This window comes from Aspergillus aculeatus (genome assembly GCF_001890905.1).
Source record: "Aspergillus aculeatus ATCC 16872 unplaced genomic scaffold ASPACscaffold_3, whole genome shotgun sequence".
Classification (NCBI taxonomy): domain Eukaryota; kingdom Fungi; phylum Ascomycota; class Eurotiomycetes; order Eurotiales; family Aspergillaceae; genus Aspergillus; species Aspergillus aculeatus.
The window spans coordinates 1,940,307-1,955,162 of NW_017962978.1; the positions used below are offsets into that span (position 1 = coordinate 1,940,307).

At 51.9% G+C, this 14,856-nt stretch overlaps 3 protein-coding genes across 3 annotated transcripts; all 3 read right to left on the minus strand.

The window, feature by feature from the left end:
* Window positions 1–303: 303 nt before the first annotated feature.
* On the minus strand, window positions 304–1,390 carry rsmA (putative bZIP transcription factor (Fcr3); the record flags this gene model as incomplete). Its single annotated transcript, XM_020202362.1, has 3 exons — window positions 304–823; window positions 922–1,190; window positions 1,256–1,390. The coding sequence occupies 3 exons, from the start codon at window positions 1,388–1,390 to the stop codon at window positions 304–306; spliced, it is 924 nt and encodes a 307-aa protein (XP_020059509.1).
* A 1,751-nt stretch (window positions 1,391–3,141) lies between these two features.
* ASPACDRAFT_114005 (casein kinase 1 family protein) lies at window positions 3,142–4,937 on the minus strand. Its single transcript, XM_020195762.1, has 5 exons — window positions 4,900–4,937; window positions 4,531–4,592; window positions 4,402–4,474; window positions 3,285–4,341; window positions 3,142–3,193 (listed from the first exon to the last, which is right to left on the minus strand). The coding sequence occupies exons 2-4, from the start codon at window positions 4,540–4,542 to the stop codon at window positions 3,308–3,310; spliced, it is 1,119 nt and encodes a 372-aa protein (XP_020059510.1). The 5' UTR covers window positions 4,543–4,592; window positions 4,900–4,937; the 3' UTR covers window positions 3,142–3,193; window positions 3,285–3,307.
* Window positions 4,938–8,493: 3,556 nt separating this feature from the next.
* ASPACDRAFT_40496 (putative cell polarity protein (Tea1)) lies at window positions 8,494–13,269 on the minus strand (the record flags this gene model as incomplete). Its single annotated transcript, XM_020200763.1, has 5 exons — window positions 8,494–12,067; window positions 12,141–12,423; window positions 12,490–12,901; window positions 12,935–12,961; window positions 13,015–13,269. The coding sequence occupies 5 exons, from the start codon at window positions 13,267–13,269 to the stop codon at window positions 8,494–8,496; spliced, it is 4,551 nt and encodes a 1,516-aa protein (XP_020059511.1).
* Window positions 13,270–14,856: the final 1,587 nt, after the last annotated feature.

The window sequence follows — 14,856 nt, forward strand, 5'->3', positions numbered from 1 at the left end:
AACAAGTATGTATATTTCGCGATTCAAGTGACCACGACACCGCTGCAACCCTCCGATAGTCTCCTTTTCAACGCCAAGGAAGGTCGAACAAATGAGGTCGCCCACGTCTTTTGAGAGCACGAACGCTGTCGATCAGTGCTCGTGTAAGTGTGTTAGTGATGCGTTCAATCGGACGTCCCATCATATACCAAGCAGAACGCCAAACTTATCATGAACATCCAGAAATCAAACTCGCAAGTAGATGGGTGTATAAAGTAAAAGGAGCGAGAGAGAGAAAGAAGTATACGCTAGAAAACAGGGATATCATATCAACTCGTCACTGCATGCGGCAGAGCTCTTCTCGATGGCCTTGCGCACCTCACTCTCGCGGAAGGCCGGACCCGTGCCGTCACACTGAGCCGCGCCCTTGAGCCGTTGGTAGACGTCTGCAATGTTCAGCGACCCTCGCTTGAAAAGCTCATGTTCTTGGATATATTCCCAAGTGGCTCCGGCGTCCAGGAGCCGCTCACCTGTGACCTGGCAGGTGGTCACTCTGTGGCGCGGCGGAAGCTCGCCCGTGGAGTCGGAGCCCGGGTTGAAATCGGTGGGTGAATATTGCAGCGGTCCAGTCGTCGTCGGTTCCGAACCCATAGATTGCTGATTAGGCGGCCGGAACGAGCCGGACGTCGCCTTGAGGATCTCATTTTCCGTGGTGAATCTGGCTAGCTCGCGCTTGAGTCGCTCGTTGTCCGCCATCAGGGTGTTGGATTCCTGCTCTAGATTGTTGACTTTCTTCTCAAGCTCGCGCACATGCCGTTCCTTGCGTTCGCGAAATGCGCGCTGACTATAAAACAGCAAACCATCAGTCAGCGGGTAGAGCCCCCTCCAAGTGGAAACACCCCGCAAGGCAACCAAGGCCCAACGAAGTAGGGATTCACATACGCAGCTCTATTCTGTGCCTTCCGCTTAGACTGTGCTGGTGTCACGCTATCCTTCTCCTCGCTGCTACTTCGGCCCGGGTTGAAGTCGATAGGAAAATCATCGGCCTCCAGGGAAGCTCGGTCGAAGTGAGGGTTGGCGACATCGCTGCTGGACACCGATTGCTTGGTCAAGGATTCGGGCGGCGAATGCGGGGGAGGGACAAAAGAAGGAATGCCATTAGCATCCGTAAAGCGTAAACTCGGATCGAAGGGCTGGTAATTATGTGATCCCTGATGAAAACAACTCGGTTAGGTCACTGCGTCTCAAACGGTGAACGGGGGCAGAGGCTGCGAACAAGATGAGGAAAAGTGCCCTGGGCATCTTCAGCACGAGGCACCTGGTCCGGGGTGGGTAGCCCGTGTAGGTTGTATAGTGGATAAGGCTGCTGCTGCTGCTGCGGGTTGGGAGTAGAATAGAAGGAATAATCCATCTCTCCTCCAGTGGAACCCGTCGGGATCCTTGTGATTGCTGAGAAATGCTGATCAATAATTGAGGATCCGACGGGATAGGAAAGGCTGACGCCAAGAATGATCGAGGAGAGTCGGGATAAGAGATGGAACGGAGATGGTGGATGGAATCGATGAAGAACGGGGTCTGGTCCACGGACACCCACGGAGGGGGCTTACCTATTGAGTACTACCTTACCTAAGACAGTCTAGACTGGATGTGGGCAGAGCCATCAAATGCCACCAAACCAATTGAAGGAAAGGATTGATTGAAGGTTGAAAGCCTGGAGGCAACATCAAGGTTGGAACTTTGAGGGACGGCTCAGAGGCCCGAGGGCCGATCACGCGCTCCCCTCCCTCTTCCCCCCCCTCGTCGGCTGTCATTGGCTGGATCGGGCCACCGCCATGACCGCCTGGCACCGTCAGTCTTATCCCTCCTTCCCTATCTGGCACAATATAACAACTTCAATTACTATAGGAGGGACCGGAAACCCGACAAAATACGACGATTCTATGAAAGAAGGGATACCAATTGCTCAAGAATAACAATCTGTGGGATTCGAGGATTAGAGGCGAGGCTGGAGCTGCCGACGTGACCCGAGCATGCTAATGCCCGAACATTGTCAAGCCCGTCCGCAACGTGCAGCAGCCCTCCTCCAACTGTCCCTGGTGATATGTGATGTGATTGAATGAGGTTTAAATAGAACGCAGAGCAACATGAAACATCATCAGTGAAACAACGTGAATCGACGCAGAAACCACCCCGGAAGCGACCCTAACCATTTTCCGTCGCCGTAATACCCAGATGCCGAGACGTGCTCCTCCCCTGGCTGCCCGAAGCTCTGTATGCTGGCTCTAGTCAGCCGTCAAGTCTAAGACCCACACTGCATGACCGAAAAAACATAGCACGAAAGCGGGAGGACCACCAAAGAAACAGCCATCTTCTTCACCATGCACATACCCTTCCCCTGAACTTTCACGTCCCCACTGATGCGTCAATAACAACATTATGACAGTCTGAGAACACAAAGAAATAAAATCACGGATGACAAAAAGCACGCAATCGATATAGAAGGGGAACTGTAAGGCAGAACAGTCCGAGAGGCCGGAAGAGATTGTCGGGCAACAGCGGCTAGTCTCGGATACAATTTGTTGTGCTTGAAAACAGGTTGTTTCGTTCTTGCAATCTCCTTCGGTCAAGCCATCCCGGTCACTGGATGTAGTCTTCACAGGCTGAACGATGATCGGAGGAGTAACCATGAGGACCGAGATGGTGAGACGTAAAATAGCCACAATTAGAACGTTTTCAGTCTGCCATCCAGGGCCCTCCATCTATGAATTGTATCTCGTTCTTCGAACGCGAAGAACAGCACTTTTTCCACGGAAGGACCTGAGACAGCCGATCAACAAAACGTGACGGATCGAAGCGGCGAACCGGAAGACGATCTTAAACGGGTAAGGGCCAACAGAGAATGCAGTAAGGAAAGTAGTAAAGAAAGATTGGTAAAGGGAACACCCCCTGGCGAGTAAGTCCGAAAGGTTGACTGCAGGCTGCAAAAGGTCACCAGTATCGTCGATAAGCCCGGGCTCTTCAGGATAGATATAGAACAGTGTCAACACGCAGGAAGCTGAACGGAATCCCGAGAGAAAAGATCAAGCTACACTGCTAGGTCGCACAGATTAGTACCACTGAGCACCGTACCCATCGTCCTGCTTCGTACGGCTACGGGCGGCAAAAGCACCTGAAGCAGCAACCCTTGAAGCAGAACGCAGCCTAACGCCGAAGACTATGAGATTAGTCAGATTCCAGAATTCAAGTCGACCTCTACGTGCAAGGTCATAGCAAAGCACCAAACGCAGAGGAAAGGGGTTCCCTACAACGGAACCTAGGTTTCAGATACTCACATCCTGTCACTCCCTCCGACAGCACGGTTGGTGTCCGGGGTGTTGTCAAGAGTTCCACGTTCGATGACCTTGCGGCGCTGGCTAGAGATAGCACCAGGCTTGGCGGCGGCAGCACCCGGAGTACCCATGGGTGCAGCAGCAGCAACACCCTGGCGGCGCTGCTGCTCCTCGGCCTCCTTGTCCTTCTTGTTGGCGTCCACGATCATGGCGGCATTCTTCTGATACTTGTAGACGGTCCAATCGAAGACGTAGTCATACTGGAAGGACTCGCGAACGAAAAGGTCGCGGAAGATCTTGCGGAGGTATGAGTAATCCGGTTTGTCATCGAAACGCAGGGAACGAGTGTAGTTGAGGTAGATGGAGAACTCGTTGGGGAAACCACGGCACAGAACCTCGGTAGGGGTAGTCATCTTCTTCTCCATGATACGGTCGTACTTCTGCTTCTTGGTAGCAGCCTTCAGGCCCTGCCAGGGCAGAGTACCACGGCAGAAGTAAAGCATGACATAGCCGAGAGACTCCATGTCATCACGGCGGGACTGCTCGACACCCAAGTGAGTGTTGATACTGGCGTAACGAGCAGTTCCGGTGAGGTTCTTGTTCTCGCGGTAGGGAATGTGGAAGTGAGTCTTCGGGTCGCGGTACTTCTTGGCCAGACCAAAATCGATCACGTTGACCTGGTTACCACGCTTGCCGATACCCATGAGAAAGTTGTCGGGCTTGATATCACGGTGGATGAAAGACTTGGCGTGGATGTACTCGATACGAGAGATGAGCTGGTCGGCGAGAAGGAGCACCGTCTTCAGCGAGAACTTGCGGTTGCAGAAGTTGAAAAGGTCCTCTAGACTGGGACCGAGCAGGTCGATGACCATAGCATTGTAGTCACACTCGGTACCGAACCAACGCACGAAAGGAATACCGACACCACCGGCCAGAGACTTGTAGACACGGGCCTCGTATTCGAGCTGGGGGTGCTTGGCCTTGACACTTTCGAGCTTGATAGCGATCTCCTCGCCGGAAATAATGTTGGTGCCTAGAAGACAGTCAATTCCATGTTCTCGAGAAGATATTTGATCCTGGATCGATCACATACCAAGGTAGATATCACCGAAACTACCGCTGCCGATCTTGCGGCCAATGCGGTATTTGTTACCGACACGCAAATCCTTTATGTGTCGTTAGCGAAGGCCATACTGGGCGGAGGCGTGCGGAGATTACTCACCATAGTCGTCATTCTGATCAAGTGTAGTCACAGCAACCGGCTGTGATCGATCTCTTGACGAACTGTGCTAGGAAAACTCAACGATTAGCCACAACCCGGTCGAGGCGAGGACGAAGGCAGTTGATAACGTTGCAGATAAGACAATAGACACAATTGAATGATAGTGTGAAAGGAAGGAATAGAATGTGTTGTAAAGGATGTTCAAGCAAACACAGCATGCAGATGGGCGTTTAGATAGTGAATAGGACGGACGTGGAGCAGGCAAATGGGGTGGGGAAGGCTGACAACGGCCCCCAAACAAAGAAGCAGTAAAAACGCAGACGTGACACGGTGAGGGAAAGTACTTGGGGAGGACGATTGAAGGCTTACCAGGTATAGACCAGAGATCTTACAAAAGTAAGATGAGATGAGGGAGGGAGGTGGATGATTGAGGGGAAGCCGACCGTGAGAAACCGAGCGGATAGGCGAAAAAAGGCGGAGAGGAAGAGAAAGGGGAGCTGAGGCGATGGGCCTTTTCGAACGGGCGAACACGGGAACGGGTCGACGTGGACGGTGGACGGAAAAAGAAAGAGAGCAACGAGACGGACAACGACGCTACGACGAAGATAGAGGGAGAAAACACGAAGGAAATGAAGGCAGCAATATCAGCCAATATTCATTCAAGGACCAAGCCTTGACAAGGGAAAGGTGGTTTGAAGAAGAAGAGGAGGAAAGAGGAGGCGAAGGGAAGGAGGAGAGGAGGTGGTGGGTGGGAAGAGGAAAATGAAAGCAGGTCAAATCGAGTAGAGGAGGAGGAGGGGGGGGGTGGGAGGCGGGTAAGAGAGAGTACAGTAAGAGAGAGAGGGAATTGAGTGATAAGTTTAGCACCAAGCAGAGACCAGACCCCAAGCAAATGCAGTGGTTGGTTGCGTTGGGTTGGCCCCGGTCTGGCTCTGACTTCACCTTTGGGTGAATACGCAAAGATACGAGATGGTAATTTTGGGTAAGTATAAAGTACCCCAGTATACGAGTACATAGTAGTTAGCTCCAGTCTATAGTCATCGGACCTTGTGCTTGAGGACAAGACATCTAAAGTCAAACTAACCTATGGTAGTGAATGGAAAACACCCGAACACAAAGCAAATTCAATCACCATTGAAGTCTACGACTCGTTCTCCCAATTGAAGCGTGGCTGAGAGGAGGAGTCGGTGAAGAACAAATTGCACATCTCCCCTCTGCCAACGGGTGGCCAACTTCTGACAGTCATCAATTCTTGTCCTTCTAGCCTGGTGGCAGTCGCGACCCAATTGCCCTTCAATCAAAACCAGGAAAGCAGGCAGAAGAGGCGGGCAAGTAGGCTGACAGTTCAACAAGATTTAGGTCTTGACGCCTCCTAACTGTCTCATGCAGGGGGAAGTTGTTTTGGTCCTCGATAGAGGGAGGAATCACTATACACATGGAGGGATTTCAAGCAAGCCATCTCCAGGGTGATGTGACTTTTGGGGGGATGCCTCAGACCCAAGGGACTAACGCGAGAAAAAAAAAAATCTTAACAACAAATCTGCATTAATCTTCTAGAATGTCATTTAGCTCAGTGGCGAGAAGTCAATCAGTCCATCGATCATCAATCATCCAGTCGGTAACGTAAGGATGTGCCGGTTGTGGCGGATAACCGTACGTCTTGTATTTTCCGTCGCCGCCGCGCGCCTTCCCCGCGGTTTGAAGGAAGGAAGGAAATACCTCATCATTATAACTATATAGATATTTGGTCGATGATCTAACCCCCTGCTACTCACCAAAGTTCAAACCCACCGTCAATATCTACAATCAGTCAAGATACTGTTGCTTTTTGTCCAGATAATTTGGCCGCAACCAGCACTGTACAGTACACTACGTACGTCTCCGTCCGTACACCGCGAACCCATACTAAAACCAAGCAGGGCAGCCCTGTCCTGCCAATCCACTGCACCTCACTTAAAAGCTCTTACACCCGGCCCTCTTTCAGGTAGCAACCTGGCGACTAAAACCAAGGCTATGTATGCTCAGCACAGAATTTAATTACCTCAACCCCGAACATCATCATCCTCATCATCGCCATCATCATCGCCATCATCATCGCCATCAGTCCAGTCCCTTCATTCCCACCAATAAAACCCCGGGCGGTGACCCATTGACCTGGCAGATGACCTCGTACAATGCAGTCCACGGTATCTTACAGTACCAACTTACATGTAATAATTAAAATTACCGCCCTCGTTTTGGGCAGAAACACCCACACCACACCCACCCACAGGCCATGACATACCTAAGTAGTACACACACGCGCGCGCCTTATCGGTGACAATCAGATCAATCAATTAATTGACAGGCTGGCTGGGTCTAGGTAGCTTTGAGATCGAGACTTTTATTGCACTCATGCCTTGCCCACAACCCACACCCACCCACCCACTCCTCACGCACCCCCCACACACCCTTGTTTTTTGGGTTTCCAGGTACGGATACAGATGGAGAAAAACGAGCCGGGGGGAGGTGATAGATCACAAACTATCGATCGTGAGGGGTTTTAGTTAGGAAGTATAGTCTATACAGTCCAGTAATCAAAAATATGATTGATCACACACAGATCAATTTGCCAGATAGATACATTAGGAATTCAAAATATGAACTATCGCAAAAAGCTGGCTTCGACCCGTGCTGGAGTTAAGGTTGTTTCTACACCTACTCCCGACTGCGTACTCCGTAGGTAGATCTTGTATTTTTTTTGGTATTGAAATCGAATAAGCCTAACAGGTTAACCCAATGCGTTGGGTTTGCCACGAGTCAATTCCCTCAAGAAGCAAATCATACTCAAAACGAAAACACTGGAGATGCAAATAACGCTGGCAAACAAGTCCTCAATACTTATTTAACCTATGACAGTCAGTGGTAGTAGCAATGGGTCGCGGCTCTTTCGGCTGGTTTGCCAATACTTTGGTGTTACTTACCTCCAGCGGCTGTATATATATAGGGCCGAGCACGGGACACAGCCAGACAGCCAGGTCACGGCTACAGATCTCCGTCATATGTTGTGTGGACAAACAACACGTACCCATACTCTTCCCACAACTGTATATCTACTTCACCACACTTGCAACTGACTATATGATTTTTTCATTTTGGTTACATTGACACCCAAGTAATCAAGACATTTTATACCAAGTCCGAAGACCTTCCGTGGTGGAATATAAATTATACAACACCGACTTACAAGGCCTGATGGCACTTACAGAGCCGACCAATGTCGAGCTGACACTATACCTTCGGTTCTTCCCTACATACTAAAACTCCACCAGAGTGGATGCTACTGTCAAGTGGTAGTGAGACAAGTGGCATAGTGAGGCGGAGGCCAAAGTGAACTATATCCTGGTATTTCCTAGCCATGACGTTGGGGCCTAAGGCATGCAAGCTGACACAGCCTTTGCTTTGCGAATATGTCTGCTATGAAGGAACATCAGGTCTGGCGCCTACGGATGGCGAACAGACAAAGAGAAAGAAATCAGGGCAATTACAGTTACTTGCATTGAGTCTAGACTACATAGTCTTTCGTACATATCGGACAGAGGCTTCGTTAAGAATTAACAAGAGGTAATAGTACAGTCCAAGTATGGAACTAGAATATGAAGGGGTATAAACGAAAAAACGCGAACGAAGGGCAAGGAAAATGGGTCAATGTACGAAAGGAGGTAGGGGCATGGGATTGAGGCGAAGGAGAAACAAGTTGGCTTGAGAAAGCCGGAGACACAATTCCTGAAGCCTTTCGGCAGCTTGATGGCAACCGGGCCACAAGTGTCAACATATGAGCAGAAGATGGTAACTGCCCAAATGGTCATCTGACCAAGTGCGGCGACCAATGACTAGACCCAGCAGCGAAACTTTTCGGAGTTTTATGGAGAACCGCAGCCTGACTTTCGACAAGCGAAAGACAAGTGATGTCACCCTGCCTCCTTAGATCATGTTCGCTGTGGCGTGATGTGCTGCGGCGTTTCGAGGTTGGATCTTTTCGGGAGAGCTTGCTCTGGCTTCGTCTTCATCCAAACGCCGTCTCCATTCAGCTAGACTGTCACTCAATCCCGTCTCCTTCGTTGGGGTACGATCGAAATCGGACTGCGTGCTTAGCCGGTAATTGCGGTTTGTGCTCTCCCAGTGGCTACGCAAAGCTTCCAGTTCATTCGCCAACGAATCCAAGGCCATTGAGTTACGGTTGTCCGGGAAAGCATCCTCTTGCGACACAGCGCTGTCGGCACGGGATCGTCGGCTTGCAGCACCGATGGTGTTGCTTGAGGCATTGCTGTGGGTGCGCGAAATGCCATTCATTTGCACAGGCTGCGATTGGCGACGGAATTGACCGACAGACGCCTCAACCTGATCGAGAAGCATGGTGACTTTCTGCTCAGCATCAGACGCCCGGTTTTCAAGCAGAGCGTTCTCACTCTTGAGCTGTTCCAGCTCTGCACGACTCCGTTCAGCTGCTGCTGCAAGCTCCTGTTGCACGTGCTCGAGCTCGGATTGAGATCTGGTCTTATCCGCCTCGAGGGTAGCAAGTTCGTCCCGGAGCCTCTTGACCTGCTCCTCCAAGTTGGCAATCGAAGCAGATGATTCCTGCTCAAGGTCTGAGATCGATTTCTCAAGCCTGGTTCGCTCGGCCTCCCACTCGGCTGCTGGGGCTTCTGACGGTCCACTTGAGGCTTCGGCTAGGGCGGACTGTGCCTCGTCTAATTCGGATTGAAGCTTGGCATTTTGGGACTTGTACCTGGCGAGTTCATCTTTCATGCGCTTCAGCATCTTCTCCGTGCCCTTGACATAATGGACGGCAGACTGGTAATCATTCTCGAGCTGCTCCAACTTCTCCCTATACGTGCGGTCGGCCTCCTGCTCACGAGACTCGAAGGAAGACTTCAATTCCTCGTGGGCTTTCATGCTAGCTGAAAGCTGCTGTTCCAGTTCGCGAAGTCGACCTGCCTCAGGGGTACCGAAACGAGATCCAGGGGATTCCAGGTGAGGCGAGCGACGGCTATCAGAGTACGAAACACCCCGCTCACCAAGAAGATCTTTCAGAGCGGCATGTTGCACAGCTAGCGCACCAGCCTCGCGATGTTGGTTCTCCAATTGCGCTTTCAACTCGCGATTGTCAGCGGCATGGGTTTGGCTTTCTTTCATGGCGGCCTGAAGTTGCCTGCGCAGCTGTAGGCCTTCTCGGCTAGCCTGCTCCTGGTATGCCTCCAGTCCAGCAATCCGCTCCTCTGCACGACGAAGCTTTTCAGCCGCCTCATTCGCAGCTGTTTGGCTAGACTTAGCCAGCTCGTTGGCTCTCTCGACCTGAGCCTCCAAGACGGAAACACGCTGGTCAGAGAGAGATCGAAGAGCGGTGTCTGAATCGATGGATGACGCGCGATCAAGTCCCGACAGAAATGCGTTCTTGTGTGTCTCCGCTTCTTTGGAGTGAATCTCGATTAGCTCCTCTGCGTCTCTGAGGCGACGGGTAGCATTTTCAAGTTCGGCAGTTCGCTCTTCGTGCTCCGATCTCAACTGAAGAAGCTTTCTCTCTAGTCCCTCCCGACGCTCACGCTCGTCATCCAATTGTCGCTCTAGAAGAGCAGACTTGTCAGAAGAAGCGGTCACCGCTTCCCGAAGACTGCCAAGATTATTGCCGTAGTCTCTCAGTCGGGAGGTGGATTCTTCAAGCTTCTGCGTCAGTTCCTCCTTGTCCAGAGTCAATTGTTTCACGGCGGACTCGGCTTCGGAACGCAGCATCGATTCCTCTCTGACAGAGGCTTCGGCCTGATGAAGCTCTGCACGAAGACTTTCAGCTTCAAGTTTGCTATTGTTCATCTCAAGCTCTGCCAATCTCCTTCTCGTCGCTTCACATGTCTCTTCAGCCAGTTCTCTACCCCGCTTTTCCTGTTCATACTCAGTCGTCATCATCTCAAGCTTTGACTTGAGGTCGTTTTGGGCCGCCAGAGCCAAAGCAAGTCTTCTGCTGATCTCCGTAGTTCGTTCCGAGATGGCTTCATCCGAGTCCTGGGCGGGCCCATCGGGTTGTGGAGTACCTCTCTGACTACCGCCGTGAGCTGCCAACTTGGCACGGGAATAGGCTGCCTCGTTGACGGCGACGTCACGCTGGTGTTCGACCTCCGCCACCCGTTTGGACGCAATGGCTGCCTGGCGGTCTACAGTCGCTTGCATCTTGGCAAGCTCTGCTCTCATTGCAAGGAAGGCCTCGATCAAAGGACGATCCTCGTCTGTTAGTGCATCCGCGGCACGCTCGTCCATCACGGGGCTGCTGGACGAATTTGGTGTGTATCCAGCCTTCTTTGCCAGGGCAAGCTCAGAGGCATACCAGGCATTGCGACTCTTCATGGCTTCGAGCTCCTTGATCAGGGCCTCCTGGTGAGCAGTTAACCGGGGAGACCTAGGCTCGTCACCTGACCTAGAATTCCGAAAGCTGCGAGACTCTATCGACCCATCAATGCTGGCATTGCGACCTAGGATGGACTCATCAGCGCTGTCCATGGAGCCGCGCTGCCGATGCTGTCGCAACGACCGCTGCCGAGCCGGCGCACTAATAAGGGGAGCAGCCTCACCGGCCTCCATGGCCTTGGCAGACATTCTTGCTTGTTGCTGGGTAGGCGTACGTTGACCTGCAGGCGAGGTGCTTGATTCTTGTACCGGCTTGAAGTCTTTCGGCGAATCCTTGACACCCGGTGATTCCCTGTCCTTCTCGGGTGCCACTGCTCGAACAGTGTCTACCGGAGGTCCTCCATAGACACGCTCCGTTTTCGTAGGAGTTCTGCTCCGGGGATTGACGGTATGTTGAGGACCATTGCCTCTGGGACCGGGCGTCGGGGCTTGACCCGGGGGAGGAGGCCCGGACGGTGGCGCCTGGGCTATAGATGCTCTGGGCAGCCGAGAGCCAGGTCCTGAGTTGGGTCCAAAGTCTGCCGGTCTGCCTGTGGGACTTGTCACAACGTTCTCCCGCGGCTGGGTTGCCGGTCCAGGTCCGCGTCGTTGGGGTTCCGGGTGTTGATGTTGTGCCTCACGAGAAGACCGCCCGGTCGGTTGAGCGGAGCGGTCTCCGCTCATTTTCCGCATCGTCTGGATTGGACCCCTGTCTCCACCCTGATTTTCGGCTGGGTAACGGATCTTCGCAGTATCAAGGATGTATGCCATGCTAAGTTCTATCGGGTCACGCGGCGCAGAGCTAGGCTCGCCAGCTAAAACAATGATCTGTTTCCCAAAAGCCGTCATGCTGTGACCCGACCTAGGTGAAGGGGCGGGACCCATGTTCTGGAAGGAATACCATCGTCGTGTCGTGATCCGGAAAGCAGCGAGGTCACCCAGATCGATACCTTCGTCCGTTCGGCCTCCGAAGATATACATCACATCGTTCACGATAGCTGCAGCATGGCCTTCCCGTGGCGTAGGGATAAATCCGACGCAATCCAATTGAGACCAAGCGTTGACGCGTGGGTCATAGCACCACACGTCATTGAACCACTGCACGCCATTGGTTCCTCCAAACCTATGGGAATATTAGCGAATCGAACATGCCAGTTGCTACGATTCATAGACGTAGGGAAGGATGGGTGTCATACAAGTAAAGCCGGTCGTTAAAGCTCACAATGGTATGGTTCGTTCTGGCGGGAGGGATCTGACCCGGAGGCGGACCGCCCTCGTGGCTGTTCCGAATCAAGAACTCCCACTTGTTGGCGGGACTCTGGAGTTGATTGAGATCAAACGCAACCAGGTCGTTGAAAAAGAAGCCCTCAACCTGCCCACCGAAGACATAGAGTTTAGAGCCTAGGATGTTGAGGGTGTGACCGTAGCGTCCGGCGGGTCGGGGCCCAGGAGGAATCGATCTCGACCATTGGCGGGACGCTGAGTTTGTCAGAATTGAACGTCTACTGAAAGCGACACAAGGGGCGGGACGAAGCACAAACATACACGTATTGAGAAGATAAAGAGTGTCATCCAAGGTGTCACTCTCGTCTACCTTGGTGTCACCGCCGAACACAATAAAAGCATTGCCAACTAACAAGCTTGCGTGGCCGACTCGTGGACCCGGCCCTTCGGAAACGGTAGCGATGGGTAGACAGGACAGATTTCCCGTACTACTTTCCAACATCCAAAGATCACCCTTCACAGTTGATCCGTCTATCAAGCCGCCCATCATGTAAATGTCACCTTCCTTCGAGGCCACCGCGTTGATCGCTGCGCCATATCGCGGGAATGGGACATTTTGAGCATTCGAGAAATTAAGTCGTCTCTGTGACCAGGGGTAGAGCGATGCACCGGGACTGTTATTCGGGGAGGAGTTGTTACTGTTTGCCGGTGGTGGTTGTTGCGGTCGTGGACCCTATATACCAGGAGTTGATTAGCCATGACGTACAAAGGAGGCGCTCATATCGCCGCTTGCCTGGGGACAGGAGTTGGTTGAGACGAGGGTCAGGGAAGACCTAGAAGACTAACCTGCGACTCAGATTCGGCCCTCTGTCGCATGCGCGGATGGTCGGGGCTGTTGGTGCTGGTCACCGAATTTAAGGAGTTATTATAGCTGCTGCTAGGAGTAGGTGTGTGCGAATGGGCTGAATCTCGTTCCTTCGGTCCGGTGGGCGCAGTCGCCGGTGCGTTCGCCGGTGCTCCTTCCGAGCTATGATTGCCTCTGGTCGCCGGCGGTAGCCCAGAACCCTGCTGGTGTTTCTTCGATTTAAAGAGGAATGCCATCGTTATAATTGAGTCGTTAACGGTCGTTTCGAACGCAAATCAGCTAGAAATACAGGGAAAGAGAGTGAGACGGGAGAAGCGACTGCCCGCTTCACGACGCCTCTGTTTGCCAGCAGAACCTCAATTGGTCTGGAATTGAGAGAATGGTAGTGGTGCGATCAACCGCACAATGAGCAAAAGGCGCCAGGCTCTAGATCTGATTTGAAGGAGCGAATATCGGCCAAAACCGACTTTGCGTATCAAGAGAACCGCTGGCGATAAATGTAGGAATTGGCAACCGTTGCGTGTTTGTTCCTGACAAAGGCGTTGACGGAGGGAGCTACGACGGCGCACCTCCAATCAGTCCAGGTCGCTTTCACGTCCTGCGACAAAAGAATTGTGCTGTTAAGTCCCTCCTTCTATTTCCAAAATAACCTCGCCACAGTGCGATTGCGACTCTGTAGAAGCATGGGGCAACTGAGGAGTCGAAAAGCGGTTGATAGCAAGCAAGCAGGTAAGCAAGCAAACAAACAACAAGGGTAGGGCGAGGGGGGAGGGAACGGGAACGGCAAGGGCCCAGAAAGATGAGAGATCAGTTGGCGGATGGGGATGTATGAGATAGAATAGAATTCCCAGGGAAAGGTCAAAAACCCCAAAAGAAAAGGAAGCAAAATTCAACAACGGGAAAACACGAGAAAACAAAATACTGCCAGGGCCAAGAAGAGCCTTAGGGAGACTTTGAGGGAACAACAGATGAAGGAGGATGAGGAGTAGGAGACAGCGAGCGAACGAGAGAGACAGGAATAATGCAAGACTCCGGCGTTTCACACTTTCTAGCCAGCATTAGATAATTCCCGGTTTGGGTTTGGGTTTGGGCGGGTTGTGGTTTTTGGGGGGGGGGAGGGGGGAGGATGGGAGCTGCAGTGGGAAGGGGAGCAAGCAAGTTAGAGCACGGAGTACCTGAAGTAGTCCAGTAGTCAACGTAGCCCTGGGCAGGCAGTTTAGGGGGGAAGAAGCGACACCGCCTCATTACTACCTACAATACGCACGTACTGATTGATGTGATGAGCTGGTTATGCGTTCTCATTGATCATGTGTTCTTTTTCTTTTTTCTTTTTTCTTCTATTTCTCTCTCTGACTTGTGTCTTTGATTGTCAGCACATGACCCTCAGCAAAATAAGCTTCGAACGTAATAAATTATACGATCTAAGAGAGAGAGAGCGGATGCAACCATTTGCACCCACGAGGAGATTGATTGATTGACTGATCCCCCCAGATACTAGGTAGCTCTTTCCATACATTCCAATGAACCCAGCCAGCCTACGATATGGTGAATTGATACATTTCACCCACTCTCCGGATGCTCTTGCTTGACTTATTCTGTCACAAGCTCAATTACACAAAACCTGAAGCTTGATTCTCTACCAAATACTCTCTCTCAAGTGCTCTACAATTGCCGGCATGTCGACAGTCCATTTGACCGATTTGTGCGTGCGCGCGCGCGCAATGGTTCCAGCCATGTTTAAACATCCAGTTCCACTGTCATAATCACAAGTCAGTTGATTGCGAGTCAGGGACCACCGTTTCAAGTACGGCCTGTGGGGAATC

What these genes read in the sequence shown, in the direction of transcription:
- ASPACDRAFT_114005 (XM_020195762.1), bottom strand. An exon ending in TTTCGGTGATATCTACCTTG is followed by an intron (nt 4,342 to 4,401) that starts GTATGTGATCGA and finishes ACTGTCTTCTAG; the next exon opens with GCACCAACATTATTTCCGGC.